At 40.8% G+C, this 24,135-nt stretch overlaps 1 protein-coding gene across 16 annotated transcripts in view; it reads left to right on the top strand.

The window, feature by feature from the left end:
* The window catches only part of LOC127572413 (sorbin and SH3 domain-containing protein 2-like), a 337,556-nt gene extending 314,675 nt beyond the window's left edge, over window positions 1–22,881 (top strand). For 10 of the 16 annotated variants that reach the window (XM_052019633.1, XM_052019631.1, XM_052019629.1 and 7 more), the window contains 3 exons: window positions 12,093–12,139; window positions 15,777–15,883; window positions 18,291–19,469. In XM_052019633.1, coding sequence (XP_051875593.1) covers window positions 12,093–12,139; window positions 15,777–15,883; window positions 18,291–19,336 — 1,200 coding nt within the window. In that variant the 3' untranslated portion in view covers window positions 19,337–19,469. Of the gene's footprint in view, window positions 1–12,092; window positions 12,140–15,776; window positions 15,884–18,290; window positions 19,470–20,878 lie in introns of those variants that run through there. The other 6 variants (XM_052019641.1, XM_052019638.1, XM_052019636.1 and 3 more) reach the window with 3 other exon arrangements.
* The last annotated feature ends 1,254 nt before the right edge of the window (window positions 22,882–24,135 follow it).

Genomic DNA, 24,135 nt, shown 5'->3' with positions numbered 1-24,135 from the left:
ATGGAGATAAAAGGACCTTTATACAAAGGTTGAACGGTGTGCAGTTATAACCAGTGTTGAGAAAATATTTTAACACCTCTTATCGATCTAGGATTGCATGGTTTTAATGTTCCTGTGGAAATGAAATTTCTGAAATATGATCATTAATTGGATGCATGTATAAGCAAAGTACAGCAGAAAGCTATTTTAGTTACAGTAAAAGTAACTAACAATAGTGCATTATTTTCAGCTTGCCACAATTAGTCCCTTTTATTTTTCTCTTTCAACTCTTTTTTTGTATATACAGACTGTAACATCTGGAACTGAGCAAACTGTTGCTTCTCCTCCCTTACATTTGCCTGCAGCATTTTCATCCCCACTGCCAACGAGCTCCCTTTCTATAGTTTCACCTCCACAATTCCCTCAAAGACCCACATTCTGCACCACATCATCTTCCAGCCAGGAAACTAGCTCTCCAAAGTTGAAGGTAACTTGGATAACATCAGAAGCATAGGAACAAAATGGTGGAAGAGAATGGGGTAAACATCAGAATGTTGTGGTTACTCAGTTTTTACCTAGAGTTGAGTTGGTAACCTCCTTCTGAAGGTATAATCATCAAAATGGGTGGGGGTTGGGAGGAGATATGCTGACTGGGGAGGACTAACGGTGCGGAGAAGAAGACTTGCATTTTATTTCATTGTCCTGCACAGTTTGCCAGCTCAGAACTGGCTACTTTCAAGAGAAAGAAAGGTAAATTGGATAGGTGTCTCCACCAAGCTCTTTTGGACAGTGCGAGAATACTCAAAATGGAGATACAATAGCTTCAACCAATGCTGCACCCCACAGGTTTTGAATTTATTGACTGTAAAGTATCACAGAAATCATGCAGTATCAAAATCCAGCTACTTTTGATTATTCTGAAAATGCAGCAAAAAAATCTAATCATGGGAAATGATTATTGTCATGAATGGAAACCAGTATCAAAGGAAATAATTGAATAATATCTCCCATTTTAAGATCCACCTAACCAGATGGCCACCTTAGAAAAATTGTTACCTTTGTCCAAATAATACATTTTTGATAAACTGTCCCTTTAATCCAGTGACGTAGCTAAACCATATCAATCCTAGTCAGCCCCTGTTCCTTGCTAAATTAGCTGCTAACAGTCAGAGCAAAATTATTACAATTGATGGTTAATTCTCAGCATTAGGGTCAAATCAACCAAAGTCTCACTTCCTACTCATTACCCCTTAACCACCATTGGACAAGCTTAAAGGTGGGAATATTAGATGAAGACAAAATGTTCTTCTCAGACAAGTGCTTAGATTAATTATCTGTTTGCACATAAACAGTAGCCACTAGGCTGAGATTACTAGAGTATGACTAGTGTCCATGAATTTGCATCCCAGCAAAGGGGTCAGTTTCTTGAGTAGTAGAGGATAGATGAAAAAGGCCATCCAAAATTAATGATGAAAGTTAATTAAATATACATTTTAAAAAAACATTAAAACATAGTGATATAGTATGTGATGCACTTGGGATGCAAATACTCTACAGCTAAATTTGGTGCAAGGTGACTTTGATTCCAGCCAGAGCTATGGTTACAGTATGACTGGAGCCTCAGTGCAAATTCAGCCCTAACCTGACACCAGACTAAAAGGGAATGAGACTTGCTAGAGGACATGGTTGCTAGAGGACTCTCAATCATTTTTGGATTTGACATTTTATCTGCACTTCATAAATGTACTGTCAATCAGAAGCCAAAACCATTTATAGCATTATATGGTTTTGAAATTCCAACCAGACTTTGCTTTTCCATCGTTGACAAAACAGAATATTTACATTTTGATATTCCGACATTCTCCGTCAATGGTCTTTGATCTTTTAAAAATAACTTGAACTTTGGTCAGTCTGATTGCACTCTTGTGGCTCTTACAGACTGGACTGAGGACTGATGGAGCTATAGTCGGTAAGCCTCCTCGCAGCCCTGTGATGTCTAAGCGATCCTATGAATCATCTGTCAGGAGTAGCTTTTCATCGTCTCGTAGGGTAGGGGAATCGGGAAAGCATACTGGATGACATGTGCCAAATGTTTGCTGTTTGCTGAATGGTATTTGTGTGAATTGAATTAATATTTCTGTCTTTTATCTAATTTCTGAGGCATTCTTTAGCTTTTTGCCACTTGTTTATATTTTAGGAAACTTGATTTGAATCCTCTCTCGTGTTCTTCACTATATCATTCCATTCTTCCATTTTTCCGTATCACATAGAATGAGGCTATCTTGTCGATGCCAGGTTATAAAGTAATCCCATTCCCCACGAATTTTCCTTGTAACCTATTCTCTCCACATCCCACAATGTTGTGGTGTGCTCTGATAATGTGTTGAGCTAGTGGTTACAGGAGAATTATTCAACACTATATACTAAAATAGACGATTGCTGAAATCTTGTGCCATTTGTGTAAAAAGAATAAGAACTCTACCCATAAGTTGAACCACGAAGCACTCACTTCTTGGGCTTGCTGTGATCTAATTTTGACTGAACCTAGAGCTGATCGCTCTGGAGTTCATTTCCAGGTGAAATCATGCCAGATGCAAAATTGGGCAGGCACGACTGCATTAGCATATCTGAGGTTTTCCCAGCATCAGGCACACACCCAACAATGTCATTTATTCACCCATTTCTGTTTGTATTGGCATAAATTGGAGCTCCAAACCCCATTCTACAGCCCTAATGGAACAGACTCAGTAGAACCAGAAGCCCATCACTCCAATTCAATTCATTTGAAGGAACACTCTGCTAGTGGTGGGAGACCTGAACAGGCACTTCCAGAAATGACTGTAGTTTATTCAAACGCCACCCAAAGTCGACAGACTGTGCTGCACTAGCAATGGTTTTAGTGGCTGAAGTGCTTCTTCGTTGAATCTCAAAGTAATAATACCACTGACAGCAAAGTGTAGTTCGCGGGTAGTTCACTTCCAGAAAAGAAACACTGCCTGTGGCATTATTACTTTGACACCCAATGAAGAAGTTCTTCAGCTGCTAAGATGCTGGAGGAAACAAAACCATTGAATAGCTGGCCATTCAGGATGGGTTGAGACCTTGGAGCAGAAGGCAAAGACAGGCTTGTCAGTGACAAGCCAACTCCCAGAGAGTCTCCACATCTTATCTGAACCTTTCCCAATAGCAATGTATCCATAGGCGCAGGTTTTCTAAGACTGTCATCACTGAGATGTGTGTAATGCTGCAGGAAGGTCTCAGGCCACACCTTCATGCCTGAACTTAGGATGAGGGTCTGATCTCCTTGGAGGTCAAGTTCAGATTGATTCTCAACTTCTTCACTACAGGATCTCTCTAAGCAGCTATCACCAATCTCTGTCATTACACCCCTCCCCTCCCACCAGTTTATGTTCACTGCTTCATCAGGGAAGTCACTCAGGTACTGGATCTGCAAAGAGTGATTTCATCTACTTTCATTTAAGTGAAGATAGATGGCTTCTCAGGCACTAGGATCCACCAGATAGTTGGCGTCCTATGTGTCTAGGCAGCCATTGAAGACTCTCCCTGATAACCCAGACCTTTTAATGAATAAGAAAGTCTGCCTCTTAGTGGACAGGTTGTTGTGGATCACGAGAAGAAATTCCTCAGGGTAAGGGCTGTGCTTCTGGGAAGAACAGGTTCCTCGCATTCAGGAGGTCCATGCTGTTGGACTTTTGGCAGCCAGCACAGCCCAAAAGGATGGATGCTGATGAACAAGAGCACCACTTCTCCGGCTGCTCTCACAAGCTGAATGCAAATACAAGAGCCACCCCAGCACCAGGATCATTGGTGAAAACACCATCGGCCTATTGAAGATGAGATTTCATTACCTCCATGACACAATACACACCAAGCAGATGTGAAGGCTTTGTTGTCATTTGCATCTTCAACCTTGCAATTGAAGACTACAGAGGAAGAGGAGCAGGGAAGCTGAGAGCCTGAGAGCATGAGATGGAGCCTGGAGAGCAATAGGAGCCAGGGGAACAGAAGGAGGAAGCATCTACCAGAGGACTGTTCTTGGTCACCCTCTGCAGCCTGAGCAGAGGAGGCAGGCACTGGGATATAAGGCACTCCTTAACAGAGAGGTGATTTCCATAAGGAGTATGCAAGATAAATTCCCCAGTGCAGACCTGACCCTGTCCACAGCACCATCTCTAACACTTACATGGTACATCTATAATTAGCTGGGTAGACCCGATGAAGCACGAAATGCCCTCACATAGAGTATTACAGCAAAGAAACAGGCCCTTCAGCCCAACTGGTCCATTCCAACCAAGATTCCCATCGAACCCCATCCCATTTCCCCGTGTTTGCCCCATATCCCTCGAAACCTTTCTCATCCATGTACCTGCCCACATCCTGTTTTGTAGGCCACTTACACTCTTCCAATTATTTTAATGGTTTGATACAACTTCTCTGTATTTCCTGATAAGTGGCACCTTGCTTAAAGAACTTAGACCTCCAGATTAGACACATTTTCTGTGAGGATCTCAGCCCTGCAAGTGAGGTGCAGATCATCTTGATGCATTTTGTGATATCATGAAATTTCTTTCAGCATTGCCCCATTGTGTGGGCTCTGTCACTCTCGGATGAGACAATTATAACCACCTCCTACCAGTTCGTATTATGGTTAGCATCCTCCCCAATATCTAGGTCCACCTAGCATATAGGATCTTCCTCCTGGCATGTATCTTATTGATAAGGATTGCATGTCTCTTTGAATGAACCTGGTAGGTTTCTCTGTCACCCCTGCAGCTTCAGCCTCCTCAAGGTAGTTAAATGGGGCAGTGCTGAAATAAACTTCATGATATCATAAGATGATCTGCACATCTCTTGCAAAGCTGAGGTACTCACAGAAAATGTGTGTTTTATTTGTGTTATTGCTGTGTGGATGCTTGGAGAGTGTGCCTTTAAGAGCTGATGCCTTTTTCTATTGCTGTGCAGCAAAGTGCTTGGAGAGTTGGATCAGATCCCTTCAGGAACTGTGCATAGCCTATTTTGGGTGTAAACCATCCCAGCACTGTTTCAAACTGGATTTTGGCCAATTTCATTGTTTTTATATGGGGGGCACAACTGGATGTTGACATCGAATGGAGCATGTTTCAGCACATCAAAAAATGGATGTAATTGAATTTCTAGGCAACAGTTTTGAAATATCAAAGTGAAATTTATTACTTTGTCATCTAACTTTTGCCTGTTAATTGCTATCCATATCAAATTAATGTCAAAATATTTTCTCCATATTATTTTGACTTGCAAACCTTTTAAGATTTCTTTTTCTTTTAAGCTACAGTCATCTGTGCAACACTATGTTTATATTGATCATGTTTAAAGTTGGATAGCTTTCTTAAAAGCGTAAATTGTGATTAAAATCTTTCATTTCATATGTTAAAGCTCAGGCTTCCACTTAAGATATCTCTTCTGGGAAGTTCTTAACTCTCCAGTTGTGAACAGTGTTTATCCTTAAGAATATAGATAAGACTGTGGTAGCAGAGTGCAGATTATATGGTGCAGCTGAAGACGGGAGTGATTAGCATACCATAAGATTGAACTTCTGTTGAAGCTGGGATGGATGGAAGAAAAATACCACAGTAAATGAAATTGTGTGTGTAATTGCCTGCAGAATATTCAGTAAATAGCAATCTCATAGAAGGAGAAGTAGCCTTTAATTGGGCCTGTAAATCAGAGAAGTGGGCTCGCAACCATGGGGCAGACAGTTTGGGAATGAACTGGGGCTTGGGGTGGCTGCAAAGTGGAAGAGATAGGAAGAGTAAGGAGGAGTGATGTTTGGAGTCAAGTACCAGCTTTGGGATTTGTGGTCTTGCTTTCTAGAGATGGTTTGATAGTGCAAGTGCACACTCACATTGTGGTGCAGTTTGGCTTTGTGGCAGATGACGGGAGTTGTATTGTCCAGCTCAGACCCACTTGTGTAGCTAAGCTGCAGAGATTTTGGCAGAACAAGGATTTCTGGATTGCATACTCTCCTAGCTCCAATGCTGCCTTAAACTCAGGGAATGGAGGTCATTTGAATCAACATTGCTACTTGCAGGGTGACTGGAATCCGAGAATGGCACTTCGCCTCTCTTTTTGCAGGTTACATGGCTACTTCGGAAGAAGTAAACTGGCCTGTTTTTGCTGAGCATTTGCTGTTTTGCTAACAACATCCAATGTCTCCTAGGTTGTTGCCATTTGCAATGTAGTATCATGGGCCCGATTTCTGCTGTGGAACAATGGCATCACAAAAGACGAATCATTACCTCATTATTATATTGTATGTTTTATATATATGTGTATATATAAAAAAATTTTTTTTGGTCATATATATAAATGATCTGGATGAAAACATGGTAGGGTAGGTAAGTTTGCAGATGACACAAAGATTGGTGGTGTTGTAGATTGCACAGAAGATTGCCAAAGGATACAGTGGGATATAGATCAGTTGCAGAGATGTGGCAGGTGGAGTTTAATCCTGGCAAGTGTGAGGTGCTGCAATTTGGGAGATCCAACATAAGGGGTGAGTGCACAGTTAATGGCAGGATCCTTAACAGCGTTGATGAACAGAGGGATCTTGGGTTCCAGGTACATATGGCTCCCTAAAAGTGGCCGCACAAGTTGATGATGTAGTAAAGAAGGAGTATGCATGCTTACCTTCATTAGTCAAGGCACTAAGAGCCAGGAAGTTATGTTACAGCTTTATAAAACTCTGCTTAGGCTACATTTAGAGTATTGCATTCCATTCTGGCCACCTCATTATAGGAAGGATGTGGAGGCTTTAGAAGAGGGTGCAGAGGAGGTTTACCAGGATGCTGCCTGGTTTGGAGGACATGTGCTTTTTGGTTGGACAAGCTGGGGCTGTTTTCTCTGGAGCAGCAGAGGCTGAGGGGAAATTTGATAGAAGTTTATAAAATAATGTGAGGCATAGATAGAGAAGACAGCCAGTATCTTTTTCCCAGTACTAGAGGGCATGTATTTAAGGTGAGAGGGGGAAGTTCTTATGCACAAAGAGTGGTGAAGGCCTGGAATGCACTGCCAGAGGCAGATGGCATTGGACAGTTAAGAGACTCTTGGGTAGGCACTTGAATATGTAGAGAAGGGAGGGACATGGTCAATGTGCGGAGAAGAGGGATTAGATAAATTAGGAGTCATTGGTTTAATTTGTTTGGCACAACATTGTGGGCCGAAGGGCCTGTCCTATGCTGTACTGTTCCCTGTTCCATGTTCTACATGGGTTTTGTGCAGCTGCTGTATTCCCCAAATTGACTGTAAACTTTCACCCTATGAATGGCAACAAATGTTAAGGATGGGGATATTCTTGAATTTCAGAAAGTGGATCAAGGCACATATTAGTGATTGCAAATTCAGAAAACTAAATGTGTAAATTGATTTATTTGTGTATAATACTGAAAATTATAGTTTATAATTAAAGAGATGGCTGGGGGAGAGATTTTCCTGCTGGAGAGAACTGGTAAAGACAGCTTCATACGGTGATGAGTCAGTAATGAAGAAATAAACATGGGAGACCTGATGAGTTAAGGCCTAGATCAATGAATGCATCTGTAGGATTAAGCAGGTGCATCTGCAAGCATCTGAACCCAACATACAAAACTCTCAACTTCACTCACTGTGTTCAGAATTCCAATGCTTCAATAAAGAAGAGGGGGAGAAGGGAAGCTCCTTTAGAAAGGTATCTTTTGCTTTGCAGGAAGCAGGGAGCATTTTGTTGGCAGACCTCTATTGTAAAACATTGTGTTTACTTATTTCATTCAGAGGTTCACTCTATATTAAGTATTTCTTCAAGTTTAAAATAAAGTAGGAGAGGAAGAGCACACCACTGCATCAAACCAACATTTTCTTGATTTCTCTCAAAAATCTAAGTGGATATTCAAAAACTTAAAAATGTAATGACACCGTAAATGGTTTCCTGTAAGTAGCTTCTCTATTTTATTAGGTAATAATGAATTGGATGTGTTGTCTTATTTTGTGTGCCTGGATGTTGGTGATTATCTCAGCACCAGGGCATGAATCACAGGATTATTAGAACAGACAAAAAGACCTTTCTGTCTATTCCACTGGTGTAGCTTTTACAGGAGCAATCCAGTTAACCTTTCCTGATTTCACTGCATTTTTCTTTCCTTCTAGTATTGACCTACTTCCTCTTTTGTGGCCAAGTTGAATCATCTTCACAACCCTCTCAGACAGTGAATTCCAGGACATAACAACTCGCTGTTTGTTCCAAAAATTGTTTGTCGTTGGGACTTCTCTGTTTCTTCCCCCCAGTCACCTTAAACCTATGACTTCTGCTTCTTAATCTTCGGCTGATGAAAACAGCTTCTCATTATTCACTCTGCCAAAACCCTTGTTGATCTTGAGCACTTCTACCAGATTACCTTTTGATCTTCCCTGCTCTTAAGTTCTCCAGTCTATCTGGTAACTGATACCCCTTGCCCCTGGAACCATTTGAATATATCTTTTCTGCACCTCTCTAAAGTCTCTAAAATTCTTCCTAAAATTCAATACCTGGAATTGGATCCCAGTTGCTGTGGAGCCAGTGTTTTATACAGATTCAGTATCTAAGATAATTCCCCAAAAAAAATGCTGGAGGAACTCAGCAGGTCAGGCGGTATCAATGGAGGGAAGTGAACAGTCAACATTTCAGACCGAGACCCTTCATCAGGACTGGAACGACTTCCAGTAACCACACCCCTCTGTCCATTCCCCCCCCCTTGTCTTCCCTTATCCTTCTGGCCCCTTTACCCCTTCCCCCTCCCCCGCCCTCACGAACTGCCCGTCACCCACACCTTCCTCCCTCTGGTTCCCCACCTCCTTCCTTTTATTCTGTGGTCCACTGTCCTCTCCTATCGGATTCCATTTTGTTCAGCCCTTTGCTTATTCCACCTATCACCTCCCAGCTTCTCACATCATTCCCACGAGCCCCTCCCTCCCCCACCTACCTACATTCCGCCCTTACCTGGATTCACCTATCATCTGCCAGCTTGTACTTCTGCCCCTCCCTCCACCCTTTTATTCTGGCTTCTGCCCTCTTTCTTTCCAGTCCTGATGAAGGGTCTTGCCCTGAAATGTTGACTGTTCATTTCCCTCCATAGATGCTGCCTGACCTGCTGAGTTTCTCCAGCAATTTTTTTTGTGTGTGCCTCCAGATTTCCAGCATCTGCAGTCTTTCTTGTGTCTCTAAGATAACTCCCTTGCATTTGTATTCTCTGCCTCTATAAGTCCAAGGCCCCATATTCCACTTTAACTATCTTCTCACCTCGTTCTACCATATTCAAGGATTTGTACCAGTATATCCCCAGCTCACTCTGTTTCTGCATTCCTGCTGTAAATTTCTTTGAATCTTTGTTCCATGCACCAACTACCGATGAGCACCTCTAAATATTTTCTTCCACTCCCTAAGTCATTTTCACACCCATGCTACCCCATTCTCCCCATGTGTTCAGTTTTGCTGATACCTATTACCCAACACTTTCTCGATTGCATTCTGAAAGTCCACATACACAGCATCAACTGTATTGCCTCATCACCCTCTCTATAACCTCAACAAAAAAAATTCAATTTAATTAGGTATTGTTTTAACAATTCCACGCTGGTTATTCCATATTAATTTTCATGTTTCAAATTGTTAATTTTCTCTAATCCTTCCCGTCATCCAGAGGCAAACTGACGAGGGTCTATCCTTGAATCCTCATTTGAATAAACAGATAAGATTTGGAATTCTCCAATCCTCTGGGAATCTCCAACAACTCCTCCATATTAAAGAAAGATTGAAAGATTGTAGCCTGTGTCTGCCTTCCCCAGCAACCGCTCATCCTGTCAGATCTGTTGACTTGTTACTAATAGTGTTGATATTATCCAAGCCCTAAAGCTGTGATTGATATTATACTGTGGGTACAAGGGAACATTGTCCACATTTAATAATCTTCTGTACATTGACAACTGTATTGATGCACCTACCTGCAATGACACAGAACCTGGAAATTTCAATATTTTTGCTGCCAATTTCCACCCTGCTCTCACTGTCACTTGGTCCATCTCTGACTCTTCTTTCCCCTTTCTGGCTTTCGGAACAGTACCTCATATTCTGCCTGGGTAGCCCATGGCCTGGCGGTATGAACGCAGAATTCTCCAATTTCCAGTAACTGCTCCCCCTCGGCCCTTTTCTATTTTCTCTCTCCTGATCCACCTGGTCCCTATCACTGTGTCTCTTTCCCCTCTCCCACCCTCTCCATCTGCCCATCCCCCACACACTCCTCCCAATGGTTCCCCACCTGCACTACTTCTCTCTGCCTTCCCCACCTCCCTCCCTTTATTCCATGTTCCACCTTGCTCTCCTATTAGATTCCATCATCTTCAGCCCTTTGTCACTTCCACCTATCACCCAGCTTCTCACAGTATTCCCACTCTCCCCTCCCCCATCTGCCTATCTCCCCCCTCACCTAGATCCACCTATTGCCTGCCGGCTCTTGCTCCAGCCCTTCCCTCCACCTTTTTCTACTGGCTATTTCCCCTCTATCTTTCGGTCCAGGTCAAGGGTCTTGACCTGAACCGTTGACTGTCCATTTCCTGCCATAGATGCTGCCTGACAGCTGAGTTCCTCCAGCATTTTTTATGATGTACCACAGGGTGATGGTTTGGAACGGAATGGGAACTGATATGAAGCTATCTCTTCCCAAAAATCAAAATGCTGTTTTGGAATCAGAATCAGGTTTATTATCACTGACTTGTATGTCATGAAATTTGTTGCTTTGCGGCAGCAGTACAGTGTAAGGCATGAAAATTACTATAAATTACAAAATAAATAGTGCAAGAAAAGGAATAACGAGGTAGTGTTCATAGGTTCGTGGACCATTCAGAAATCTAGTGGCGGAAGGGAAGTTTATCTCAGAGTTAACCACAGAATTAGCCAGATATTCCTACACATTAGTGGGGCATGGCATTTTGGTTCTGTGGCATGGCAGTTCTGAGCTCCTTTCTTGAGGAAAGATAGACTGGCTTTGAACGTGATGCAGAGGAGGTTCACCAGGTTGATTCTGGAGATGAGAGGGTTAACCTATGAGGAGAGATTGAGTCGCTTGGGACTATACTCGCTGGAATTCAGAAGAATGAGAGGGGATCTTATAGAAGCATATAAAATTATGAAAAGGATAGATAAGATAGAGGCAGGAAGGTTGTTTCTACTGGTAGCTGAGACTAGAACTAGGGGTCATAGCCTCAAGATTCGGGGGAATAGATTTAGGGCGGAGATAAGGAGAAACTGCTTTTCCCAGAGAGCAGTGAATCTGTGAAATTCTCTGCCCAGGGAAGCAGTAGAGGCTACCTCATTAAATATATTTAAGACACAGTTAGATAGATTTTTGCATAGCAGGGAAATTAAAGGTTATGGGGAAAAGGCAGATAGCCATGATCTTATTGAATGGTGGAGCAGGCTCGATGGGCCAGATGGCCTACTCCTGCTCCTATTGCTTACGTTCTTAAAGTTTTGCTTTAGGCCTCTGTTTGCATAGTTATAAAAAATCTTGTTCTTGGAAGTGATCATCAATAAACACTTTAGGAGCATAAATTAACAATTCATTCATTTATCATATTTTCAATTCCTACCATCTAAGTCTTGCTATGTTGTGAGAATATACAATTAAGGCAGTTTACTCAATTCAGAAATTATCAGATGCAACAAGTATTGTGGAAGTAATTAGTTTCATTGTTCTTGACTAGTTGCAAAGAGCTTAATTTCCTTTAGCATTTTAATTAATTTCAGATCGGTATGCTGCTTTTCAATTCTTTCAACTTAAAAAGCATGTAAACCTCCATTTTAGTGTTTATGCAAAATGATCTAGCCTGTGGTTTAACTTTGCAATTTTGCATTCAGTATGAAGTTGAGCATGTGTAACGCATGAGGTTGGGTGTTCTGAGGACTCTCTGCTACAGGCTTGTTTTGCATTGCTGCCTTACGACAGTTGTTTCTGTAGTGCTTCATTTTAATGAGAAGTGTTGCTTTTGTTTCCAGTCATGAGTGGGACTAATAACAACAAGTTAATTGAATATTTTTGTTTGTCCCACAGCCTCAACAACCATCCCTTTCTCATGCAGATTCACAGATTGGAGAACCGTGAGTACTGTTTTTGTTGCTGAATAGCATGTTGATTTACAGAGTGCGCTGAAAGTTTCAGACAGGATCAGAGGAGGAACTTTTTCACCTAGAGGGTGGTTGGAATCTGGAATGTACTGCCTAAGAGGTAGCAGAGGCAGAGATTCACACAACATTTAACAAGTATCTAGATGAGTATTTCTGAATCATTGAGTGTGGGTCTTCAGGCTCCTTTACCTCCTCCCCGATGATAGTAACAAGAAGAGGGCATGTCCCGGATGGTCAGGGTCCTTAGTGGTGGATGCCGCCTTCTTGAGGCACCACCTCTTAAAGATGTCCTTGATGGTGGGGAAGGTCATGCCCGTGATGGAGGTGGCTGATTTCATGATTTTTCTTTACAGCTGTACGCTAAAATTAGGGTTTCCCCCAGAACAGCTCATACTCCTTGGGTTGTCTATGCTATGGGAAGACAAGCTGCCAAACTCATTTGCATTCTTACTTGTCCATTTTCTATTAAACAGAGGGTTAAAAGGAATAGTATTTTTGCCTTCTACCCAAGAATAGGATGATAAAATTTAACAAAAATGCCATTAATGTCACTTAGGCTTTTCTACTCTATGGCCCAGAGCTACAGCATGAACATGAGTCATCCATTGTCTCAGATGTTGAGGAAAAATGGAATCTTTAGGGAAGCCTATTTAAATTTTTTTTTAAATTTTATTTACAGCGTGGTAACAGGCCCTTCCGGCCCAATGAGTCGGTGCCGCTCATTTTAAACCCAAATTAACCTACCCGTACGTCTTTAGAATGTGGGAGGAAACCGGAGCACCTGGAGAAAACCCACGCAGACACGGGAGAACATACAAACTCCTTACAGACAGCAACGGGAATCGAACCCCGATCGCTGGCGCTGTAATAGCGTCGCGCTAACCGCTACGCTACCATGCTGCTATTCTGCCTAATAAACTCAATGTTGGCTTTCAGGCTTTCAATGTGGAGCAGGCTAAACCTGATTTCCCTGTATTTTTTTATTATCTGCCTTTTCAGATATGTATCCATTTCTCTTTTAATCAATGTTAAACTTTCTGCCAGATGACCTCTATAATAATTAATCTCCTGTTCTAGCAACCTCTGTCTGAAGTGTCTTCACTGATAATCCTGAAACTATGTTCCCTTTTATTATTTTGTCAATGAAAATGAACAATGTTTTTTCACTCTCATCTCGACATTGCTCATAATTTTGTAAGCCTCTATTAATATATCCTTTTCACCCTCTGTTCCTCTGATTAAAATATTTTTTTCAAGCACTTCAACGTAAAAGTGAATGTTTGCTTTACCTTCTCTGCCTTTATTAAGTTTTCCACAATAGAGTGTTTGGATCACACAACATTTGGCTTAAGCAATCTTCCTTGCAAATTTATTCCAGTTCCTTGCTTTTGTATTGGCTAACTCAGAGCATAAGAACAAGAATCCCATTTGCCTTTGTGGAGGTTGTGGACAAATGTGGAACACATGTGGAAATGTGCAACAAATGTGGAGGTTGTCTAGAGATCACTTGCAGGGAGTTCTGGAAAGGTTTGTCCCATTGAGGCAGGAAAAGGATGGTAGGGTGAAGGAACCGTGGTTGACAAGAGATGTGGAATATCTAGTGAAGCGGAAGACAGAAGCTTACTTAAGATTTAGGAAGCAAGGATCAAACAGGGCTCTTGAGAGTTACAAGGTAGCTAGGAAGGAGCTTAAGAATGGACTTAGGAGACCTAGAAGGGGGCATGAGAAGGAAAACCCCATGGTGTTCTACGTATATGTGAAGAACAGGAGGATGACTAGCGTGATGGTAGGACCGATTAGGAGTAGAGGAGGAAACATGTGCCTGGAGTCAGAGGAGGTAGCGAAGGTCCTTAATGAATACTTTGCTTCAGTATTTACCTGTGAGAGAAACCTTGATGTTTGTGAGGACAGTGTAAAACAGGCTGATAAGTCGGAACGTGTTGATGTTAAGAAAGAGGATGTGCTGGATACTACGAGAAGCGAGGGAAGAGATTTCTGAGCCCTTGGCGATGATCTTTGTGTCCTCACTGGCCACAGGAGTAGTACCAGATGATTGGAGGGTGGGAAATGTGAGTCTTTTGTTCAAAAAAGGGAGTAGGGATAATCCAGGGAATTATAGACCAGTGAGTCTAACTTCAGTGGTGAGAAAATTATTGGAAAAGATTCTTAGGGACAGGATTTATGAGCATTTGGAGAAGCATAGTCTGATCAGGGATTGTCAGCATGGCTTTGTGAGGGGCAGGTCATGCCTCGCAAGCCTGATGGAATTCTTTGAGGATGTGACAAAACACATTGATGAGGGTAGAGTGGTGGATGTGGTGTATATGGACTTTAGTAAGGCATTTGATAAGGTTCCCCATGATAGACTCATTCAGAAAGTCAGGAGGCATGAAATCCAGGGAAACTTAGCTGTGTGGATTCAGAATTGGCTTGCCCGTAGAAGACAGAGGGTAGTTGCAGATGGAGCATATTCTGCCTGGAGGTCAATGACCAGCAGTGTTCCACAGGGATCTGTTCTGTGACCCCTGCTCTTTGTGATTTTTATGAATGACTTGGACGGGGAAGTGGAAGGGTGGGTTAGTAAGTTTGCAGATGACACAAAGGTTGGTGGTGTTGTGGATAGTGTAGAAGGTTGTCGAGGGATACAACGGGACATTGATAGGATGCAAAGTTGGGTTGAGAAGTGACAGATGGAGTTCAACCCAGAAAAGTGTGAAGTGATTCACTTCGGGAGGTCGAATTTGAAGGCAGAATACAGGTTTAGTGGCAGGATTCTTAGCAGTGTGGAGGAACAGAGGGATCTTGGGGTCCAAGTTCATGGATCCTTCAAAGTTGCCGTGCAAGTTGATGGGGTTGTTAAGAAGGCATATGGCATGTTGACCTTCGGTAGTCGGGTGTTTGAGTTTCAAGAGCCGCAAGGTAATGTTGCAGCTCTGTTAAACCCTGGTTAGACCACACTTAGAATATTGTGTTCAGCTCTGGTCGCCTCACCATAGGAAGGATGTGGATGCTTTAGAAAGGGTACAGAGGAGATTTAACAGGATGCTACCTGGATTGGAGAGCATGTCTTATGAGGATAGGTTGAGCGAGCTAGGGCTTTTCTCTCTGGAGTGAAGAAGGATGAGAAGTGACCTGATAGAGGTGTGCAAGATGATTAGAGGCATGGATCGAGTGGACAGCCAGAGACTTTTTCCCAGGGTGTAAATGGCTAACATGAGGGGGCATAATTTTAAGGTGATTGGAGGATAGTACAGGGGGGATATCAGAGGTTTTTTACACAGAGAGTGGTGGGTGCGTGGAACGTGCTGCCAGTGGTGCTGATAGAGGCAGATACACTGGGGACATTTAAGAGACTCTTAGATAGGCACATGGATGACAGAAAAATGGAGAGGTACGTGGAGCGAATGGTTAGGTTGACCTTAGAATAGGTTAAGAGGTCGGCAAAACATTGTGGGCCGAAGGGCCTGTACTGTGCTGTAATGTTCTATGTTTCCTTTAAACCAGATTATACAATTACTTTGAAACTGGTACTGACATAATTAATGTTTACATTCAATTTTTAGATATTGTGACAAGTATGAGCTCGCTAAACTTAAGCCTTTTCTCATAGATACCAAGCAATGTACAGCTACAACCCTAGAAATGAAGATGAGCTGGAGCTTAAGGAAGGAGATATTGTTGATGTAATGGAGAAGTGTGATGATGGATGGTTTGTTGGTATGTGCATTTTATTGTCTTCCCGTGATATTTATCAAGGTACAGAGGAGCTAACAGATTAATATTAATATTTGATTCGGAAACCTGTAACAATAAAAAATAGTTAATTAGGGTGAGAAAACATCCTTCAACTGTTAAGATGGATTAATTTCCTGTATTTTTGTCCAAACATGAGGGAGCCCTGGCAGAAATGGCGACCTTAAGTACAGTCCTTTGGGATAAGGGGAGAAACTGTTGGCAAACCCATTTGAAAAATGTACCAAATTTGTCAGTCCTGCAGCCCCAGTAGAGGGAGATATTTAACAGAAACATAGGGTCAAGATGGGGCTACTGCACTTTGGCAACAGTTCTCCAACATCTTTTCAGCATAGGTTCTTATTGAGAACGTGGGATCAATTAACCTATGCAATAGGAATAGAATTTTGCTTTCTATAGTGATATTCCAAACTGATTACCTTTCCCAGAGTGTGAAAGCTGTAAATTGATGTTAGGACAAGTGAATCAAAGTGTAGATGAGCATGTTCCTGAGAGTTGTTCCTTGCCAGTTACTAACAGCAGAAGTCCATGAGTTACATGTGGTGTCCAATAGTGCAGCGTGATTGAACATCTAAAATCCCTGTTCTCCCTCGACCCAGGACTTATGGGTACTCTATCACTAGAGCATGGAGATACCTAGTGACAGCCTTATTTCAGCAGTTTAATTACAATACTCAAAGTGAAAATAAAAAAACTGAAGATGCAGGAAAACTGAAATAGAAATTAAAAGTGCTGGAAACAGTAGGTCAGGCGATATCTATAGAAAGAGAAACAGAAATAGCGATTCTGTTCAAAGATGCTTCATCAGAACTAGGAAGGTGGAAACAAAAGTTTGTTTTAAAGTGCAGAGAAAGTGGAGGAAGAATGGATAGGACAAAGGGGATGGGTTGAGGCTAAAGCAACCCTGGACTCGCCCCATCAGAGATATTCCCTTTGTCCTCTCCATTCCCCACCTTCTCTGCAACTTAAAACCAGCGTGTTTTCTCTCCTCTCCCAGTTCTCAGAAAGGGTCTTTGACCTGAAGCATTGAATCTGCTTCTCTTTCCACAGATGCTGCCTAACTTGCTGTCAATCTGCAATACCCTGTGGAAATTGTAATATTCCTATTAAAAGCATATTATGAATTCATTCCTAATGACCAGTGATGAGATTTGATGTTCCAGGGCTAATCCTGTTTATGCCCTTGGAAGTTTTGTAATGGGCCATCTGCCCACAGAGTAAGCATCAGTGATCAGTCATGATTTCTCACATACTCTCTAAATGTTATGTTTGATAAATCTGCAGTAAGTTTTAGATAACCAACTCCAGATTACTTTATTCTAGAGATTTATGTGCACTGGGATTTGGATTGAAACTGCCAAAAAAGATTGCTTTTTAGAAAAAGAAAGCATTCATTTAACCTATCAGATTTGGATGCTAATACAGAAGGGAAAGTGCAATCTAACACTGTACCAACCAGGAAAGTGTGAATTGAATATTAACTAAACTTGGTGTTGATGGGGGTGATAAACTGACCTGTGGACATTTAAGGTCCTTTAAGAAATTATCCTATCAGTAACATATCAGCTAAATTGAGATATATCTGCTTTGTTAAGACACCCAAATCAAAACTAGTTCATAACCTTCAGAGCCACTGTCCCAATGAATCCCTCGATTGCTTCATATTATATCCAAATCTTGCAAAATTAAACTTTACTAATAAATATGCAAATGGAGTCCAGCAGCCACATTTGTCCAAGACTGAGGTTTTATTACTGTCAAACATTTTGCAAAATATCAAGACACTTTCCTAGGAACAACTACATTGCTACCAACTCCAGAAGGAAGGACATGCGTATGGAGAGTAATGGCACATAAAAAAGCAGGACATAATGTCCGAGCTTTGTTCTACTACACATAACTATTGGCAACGATTCAGCAACCAGAAATGACTTGTGGGGGAAACAAACTGAACTCGGCATTCAGAGATCAAAAGAATGTGACCTTGGAATATAGCGCCACGGACAAGTCCACTAGGACAGGAGGAATGGACTGCAAAAAACAAACATCGTTTGTGCCTGAAACCAAAACATCATCTACCCTGGAGTCCTGTTTTAACTGGTAAGCTTACCTTATCATCTCTCCTTCCATGCAGTTTCCCACTAAAGTAAAAATAATGGACAAACATAAGTTTAACATATGCAGAATGCCACAAATGTTTTAACATCCCCATTATGCATGTAAGTGGTCCTGTGTACAGTGGTCCATTGTTGCACTTAACCTGCTTTTGTAAGTTTCTTCCAAATGGCATCCGCACCTGTCTGACTGCAGTTTTCCAGCATGTGTACAAATAATAAAGGATTTGTATCTTGTCCTTATTTTGTCTCCCCAGATTGTCAGTTACCTTCCCTGGCAAATCAATCCATTGAAAAGAGCACAGGACAGGCACCGAGTTCACAGAAATTCATTGACAAAGAGTTGCCACCCTCTGCAATTAATACAGCAAATCTGTTGATTGAAGAGAATACACAGCCTATTGTTAAACCCCTTGAAACCCAATCACCTGTATCTGTATCCTCTGAAGGAATGAGCTGGACATATCTAAAACCTTTAGGAGCTACTGAGCCAGAAAGTGAAGTGACGAGTCAATCAGGAGGGGAAGATAATATTCTTGTGACACCCGCAACATCCCAGAATCTTAGTTCAGACAAGAGTCTTTCTCCAATTCCCCTGGGAATACAGGATCAATGTGCACCTTCCTTAGGATCTGAGAGCCTTGATGGATGTAACTCAACATCCCTAGGTTGCATAAAGGAGTCTGGTCTACCAGAGCAGGTTGACAGCAGTAAACCAGCAGAAAAGACAGCATGTGAGCTGCAAGTAGAAATTGCCAGCTTCCTCACCCCATCGGCTGAGTTCCTAGAGCAGATTATGGACAGTGTTCCTACCAATGTCCAGCCTGCAACAGCAACTGAGAAAACCTGCCAACAACAAGAGCCAGATTCCAGCCTCCTTGCCATCTCCGCTACCTTTGGAATGCTTGTGGATGAAGGTATGCACCTACTCAAGAAGACCATGGATAATGTCCATTCCAGTGTGCAGTCCGGCAATAAGCAGATGCACATGGACATGGTTCACCTTCACAATGTCATACGGGTGGGCTGGGTGCAACTGGCCGAACAGATGAGTTCTCTAATTAATGTGCTCACCACCCTCGTACAGAACCAACAAACCTCTTCTACATTGTTACGTAATGTAGCCCTTCAAAGTACCATAGCAATATCTGAAAGGCATGTCCCAGACTATCTCGGGTGCACATCCACTTCAAAAGTGACTGAAGAGACACTGCCTCAAGGGTGCTATCTCACAGAGGAAGATTTGAGTAATGCTTCTTCTGAAAACCCAGCAGCCAGTCATCCTAATTCTGAAAGATATTAATGAAATGCCATATGTTAGCATTTTTTCTCAAATACACGTATTCTGCACAGTGATATGGTGATGGTACTGTTTCTGAATAGTACATATGCATTTTATGGTTTTGCACAAGAATAGAAGATAAAAGCATCTTTGCACTGACATATCTTAACTACATCACATTTTCCTTTGAACTATTTCAATCATAAGGGAATACCCAATCATACATCTTTTTCTACAGAGTAACATTATTCTTTATATCTATAATACTCTTGTTGTCGTAGTAAAAAATCTTTATTCTTATTTGGGTCTCCACTATTGTCTTTCCTCCACATCAATGCTTTGAATGTACAATAAACCTGTCAGCATGATGGCTGTCCATTTTCCTGGTAGGTGTGTAACTGCTCTGTAATAATTTTGCCTCCTGGGACAGAAACACAGCATAGAGGCTCAGACATTTCCAAACACCAGGCCTAGTTAGTGTGCTACTCCTTGACTACCTGCTCAAAATGCTTGGGGAAATTGGTAGGAAGGGGCTCCCCAGTCACTAGAATCTTGCACCCTTGTTGCCAGCTTGCAGCACTAGGTAAGTTCTTTGAGGGTGATGGGGGGTGGGGGGGGGGGTGCAGGGGGGAGGAATTTGCAATTGGTGCAGGAACGATAGCCCAGGAGTTTTGCTAAGTGGGGAAATTAAACCTTTTCCACTGAGGCTAGTTGGTTCACTTTCCAAATAAAAACTTTGACATACCTTTGTTGAACTATTGCACAAATATTCTTTCAGTAAATATGCATTCAGATTTATGTGTTCCTGCAGTATAAAGCAATATGGAATCTTACTACTTAAAGCTATGATCAATAAATGTATCAGTACTCTATCTTTTTTATATGTTTCACTGCCAAGAGCAATTGATCTCATCATAAACATTTAACAAAACTCAGATCTCCAAAAGCAAAACACTGCGGATGCTGAAAATCTGAAATGTGAACAGAAAATGCTCAGCAGGGTGAACAGTATTTGTGGAGAAGAAAGCAGTTTGGATTTGATGTTTGCATTTGATGCCACTATCAGAATGTTTCAAATCAGAAGTTTAATTCCCATGGCATTGCTTGGTGTTAAGTACAAGAACTGGTTAGAGGGAGACTTGAGGAAGTCTTGAGTGTTTGAAATTGTTTGGATTATGCTTCTTATTCCCTCCCCTCCACCGCCCCCCCCCCCCCCCCGAACACACTCCCACACACTGCCCAAATTCGTACTAATAACACTTCACTGTGCTGTTGAACCTGTGCCATGGCTAGTGATTAATTGGACTTTTATGTCTTGACAAACATCATCCATGTTACTGACAGGTGGATTATCACCCCCTTCACATATGCAAGTTTGTTGTAATTTTGATTCAAAATCTGATTGATGAGCAGAATGATAACCTCAGGAAAATTTGAACCTTGCTTATTGTAAGTGTTAATCAAAACGTTAAGTGATAAATAAAATGAGACACTAGGGCAGTGAAAGGATAAAGACCAAGAGACCCAAATATAATGAAGTTTGCTTTTTCTTTTTAATCACAGGAACTTCCCGGCGATCCAAGTTCTTTGGTACCTTTCCAGGCAACTATGTGAAGCGACTATAAAATTTTACACATATTTGTATCCACTGCTTTGAGTTTAGCACAGTAACCTCTGCAGCTTTCATTAAAGGAAGTTCCAGTCTGTAGACAGTCAAAGACATCCTTTGTGGCAGTTGTGTGATTGACTACAGCTAACCTCAGAAGCTTTGCACCAGTTGGCACCATCTTCTGCCAAGTAACAAGGACATTATTTTAAAAAAAAGTTCTGATCATGTTGCCTGGAGGCCACTCTGCGTTCCCTTTAGGGTGTCTCGAGAGCAATTGTTTTAATTTTTGTTATTATTATAGTGCACTTATTTTTCCCCCATGTATGCAAATATAGTGAATGCTTATTTATTCTTCTTGGAACAGGAGCACACAGTGGTCTATCACTAACACTTATTACTGATGATTTTGTCACAGAGTAGATTAAATGCATAATACATTCAGCATGTATTTGACCAGTAACTCGTACAGCTATGATGATTTGTCACTTCGAAACCAGAGGCGAAAATATGTAGTTTACTCTTTCCTCACTAGTTCACGACTTGTTTTGCTGCTAAATAATGGAATCTGTAGCACCAAGTATTGTACAGGTTGTTTGGAAATCTATGTGTTTTTTTCACTTCCACACCCATTCTATTTTTAAATGGTGGTTTAGAATATAGTATAAATAAGGTTTGCAAAATAGAATATTGAGATGGTTCAGCAATGTTGCTACTCTTTAAGGCAAGTCATATTCAGGCCACTAAGCTTGAATTTGTGATATTTGATATTGTAGAATGGAAATGTTTAATTTTTATATGACTGCAGTTTGGATGTTGTTGTTGGCTTAAAGCCACAGAGGTGAGAGGTGAGGTGTTTTGTCAGTATATATTCCAACCATCTTTGAGAGATTTTCAAAAAGAGCAAGTGCACAAATTTAAATCCACTTCTTTGAAATCCATAAAGTATTATTCACAGTTGCATTGAACAAAACTCATTTATTGATAGGAGACATCTCTGCCTTGCTTTCTTATGTTTTCAAAGTTCCTGGAAGAATTTCAAATGTTTGAATAATAGTGTAGCCTCCTGATAAATATGTATTTTCTGGATAACACATTTAGAATGTGTAATCTAAGCTGCTCTATTTGACTAAATTGAAAAGGATTTTAATGAAGAATTTGAGCATTGTGTTCCCTAAAATAAAATGACAAACTGACTGTCATGGTTGGGCAAGAACATACACGAGATGAAGGAATTATTAGCGCTGCAGCACCTTAGTTCAATACAAGTGTGAGAGTTTTAATTTCTTTCATAAATGCTTGAGTTTACTACAGTGTTTGTAGTCCATAGCATTTTGTGTATATGTATATACAAGTCTACTTTATCTTGTACAGATGTTTTAGTTGTTGAGTTTTAAAACAAAACAACAAAATCACTACTTTTCAGAAACTTTTATAAGTCTCTGTCTTTTCTCCTACCCTTTTTACTAACAGTCTCTCCCATGCCAATTGCAAGCACATTTAGATGGTGCAAGTGTGTACGATAGTATTTTGCAGAATTTTGCAAACTGTATTTCAAACATAGTGTTACCAGCAAAAAAAACTAACTGTACATATATCTTTATAGAGATTAATGGGAGATGAAAACAAATGTCTGGATTGATTTAACAATACTCTTTTATTACACCTAAATTGAAGGCAGAAGAGCTGTAATTCTGAAGTTTCAAATTTTGAACCTGGTCAACCGCATGCAGCACTGCTGTGAAATGAACATCTTTCCTCTTTTATGATGAAAATGACCATACTCGTTGCCTGTATAATGAAAACTGTTTCTATTCTCTGTAATTGATTTTAGAAGATTTCTTTCGTAAGTGAACACCAATTGATTCATTTTGATGCAGTGGGATTCTTTACGGAGGAAGTAATTTTCCTTATTGTGCTTTTTGTGAATTCCAATCCCTAATAAATTTTTGCCTGAACTGAAGTTCTCCATTTTTTTTTGGTTTGGTTTGGTTTGAAGATTAAAGGTCAATGAAAAAAAGATTAGATTAAATTAGTTTATTGTCAAATACACCAGGGTGCAATGAAATTCCTTGTTTGAATGAAGCTCAGAGTAAACAGTATACATGGTAATAATAAATACAACAATAAATACAATGACGAGCACAAAACAGCAGAAATGTGCAATATTGGCATGAGTTAAATGCATGAAACTCTGCAGGACTGGTGAAGTTTCACACATTCTCTGGAGAATTCAAAATATTTGAAGAGACAGAAAATAACATGGAATTCTTGTATCCAAGTAAAGCACAATAAGCACTTCAGGATTATCATTGGTTGAAGTGTCACTGGTTCAAGTTTCACTAAACTTGGATCATATAACATCCCAAAGAGTGTAACAGTCAATGTGTTAATGGAGGGAAAATAGCACCTAATAGGACAAAGCAAGCTTTCACCAACTCCAGTGAACCAAGTTCAAGTTCTTAATCTATTCTTAACAGTTGTTACAGAATAAGTATTGACAAATAAATAGTGCTATGGGATCTTTGACATTCAATGGAGAGGGCAGGTGAGACTTGATTCTCTTCTAAAACAGCAGTTTCCGCAATGCATCATGCCCAGGAATTGCCAGTCTAGATGTTTGTGTCTCTGGATTGGGACTCAAAACCACTACCATGTATCTCAGTGGGGTAAATACACTACCAAATGAGTCGCAGTTGACATTGTAGGTAGTTAGGCTGAAGTTTTTACTTGGTTATCTATGGGTTAACAAAAGATTTATAATGTTATAAATTATCTGGTTATTCTCATAATAAGAACAAATCCTTATATCACAACTTTTGGCCATTGTGCATTCTTTACTAAAACAAAGAATGATACACAGCACCTTCTGCTTTGCAGATCCTTTTCCAGGACAGTTCCAGAATCCCCTCCAGAAAGTCAAAAAAAAGAAATGGTTACCATTATTTTAATTCTGTTTTCTTCTATTTCAATTTTCAAGCATTTTTTTTTACCACCATATGTAATCCTTGAGTTTTTTTAATCCAATTTATATTGTGTTTGGGGTGGGGGGGGGGGAACTTGATAAATAATTAATGCTTTAGTTTAAAGATTGGTAGTCTGCAGGTTTACAATTTCATAAAATTAACTATTTTTCTTTGATCATAAAATTAAAATGATTTTCCATAGGTTCTGCCCAAATGTTGCAATGAGTACATCTTTGTGCGTGTTATGC

The sequence above is a fragment of the Pristis pectinata genome, chromosome 7, assembly GCF_009764475.1.
Source record: "Pristis pectinata isolate sPriPec2 chromosome 7, sPriPec2.1.pri, whole genome shotgun sequence".
In the NCBI taxonomy this organism is placed as follows: Eukaryota; Metazoa; Chordata; class Chondrichthyes; order Rhinopristiformes; family Pristidae; genus Pristis; species Pristis pectinata.
This window is presented reverse-complemented; position numbering and strand designations above follow the sequence as displayed.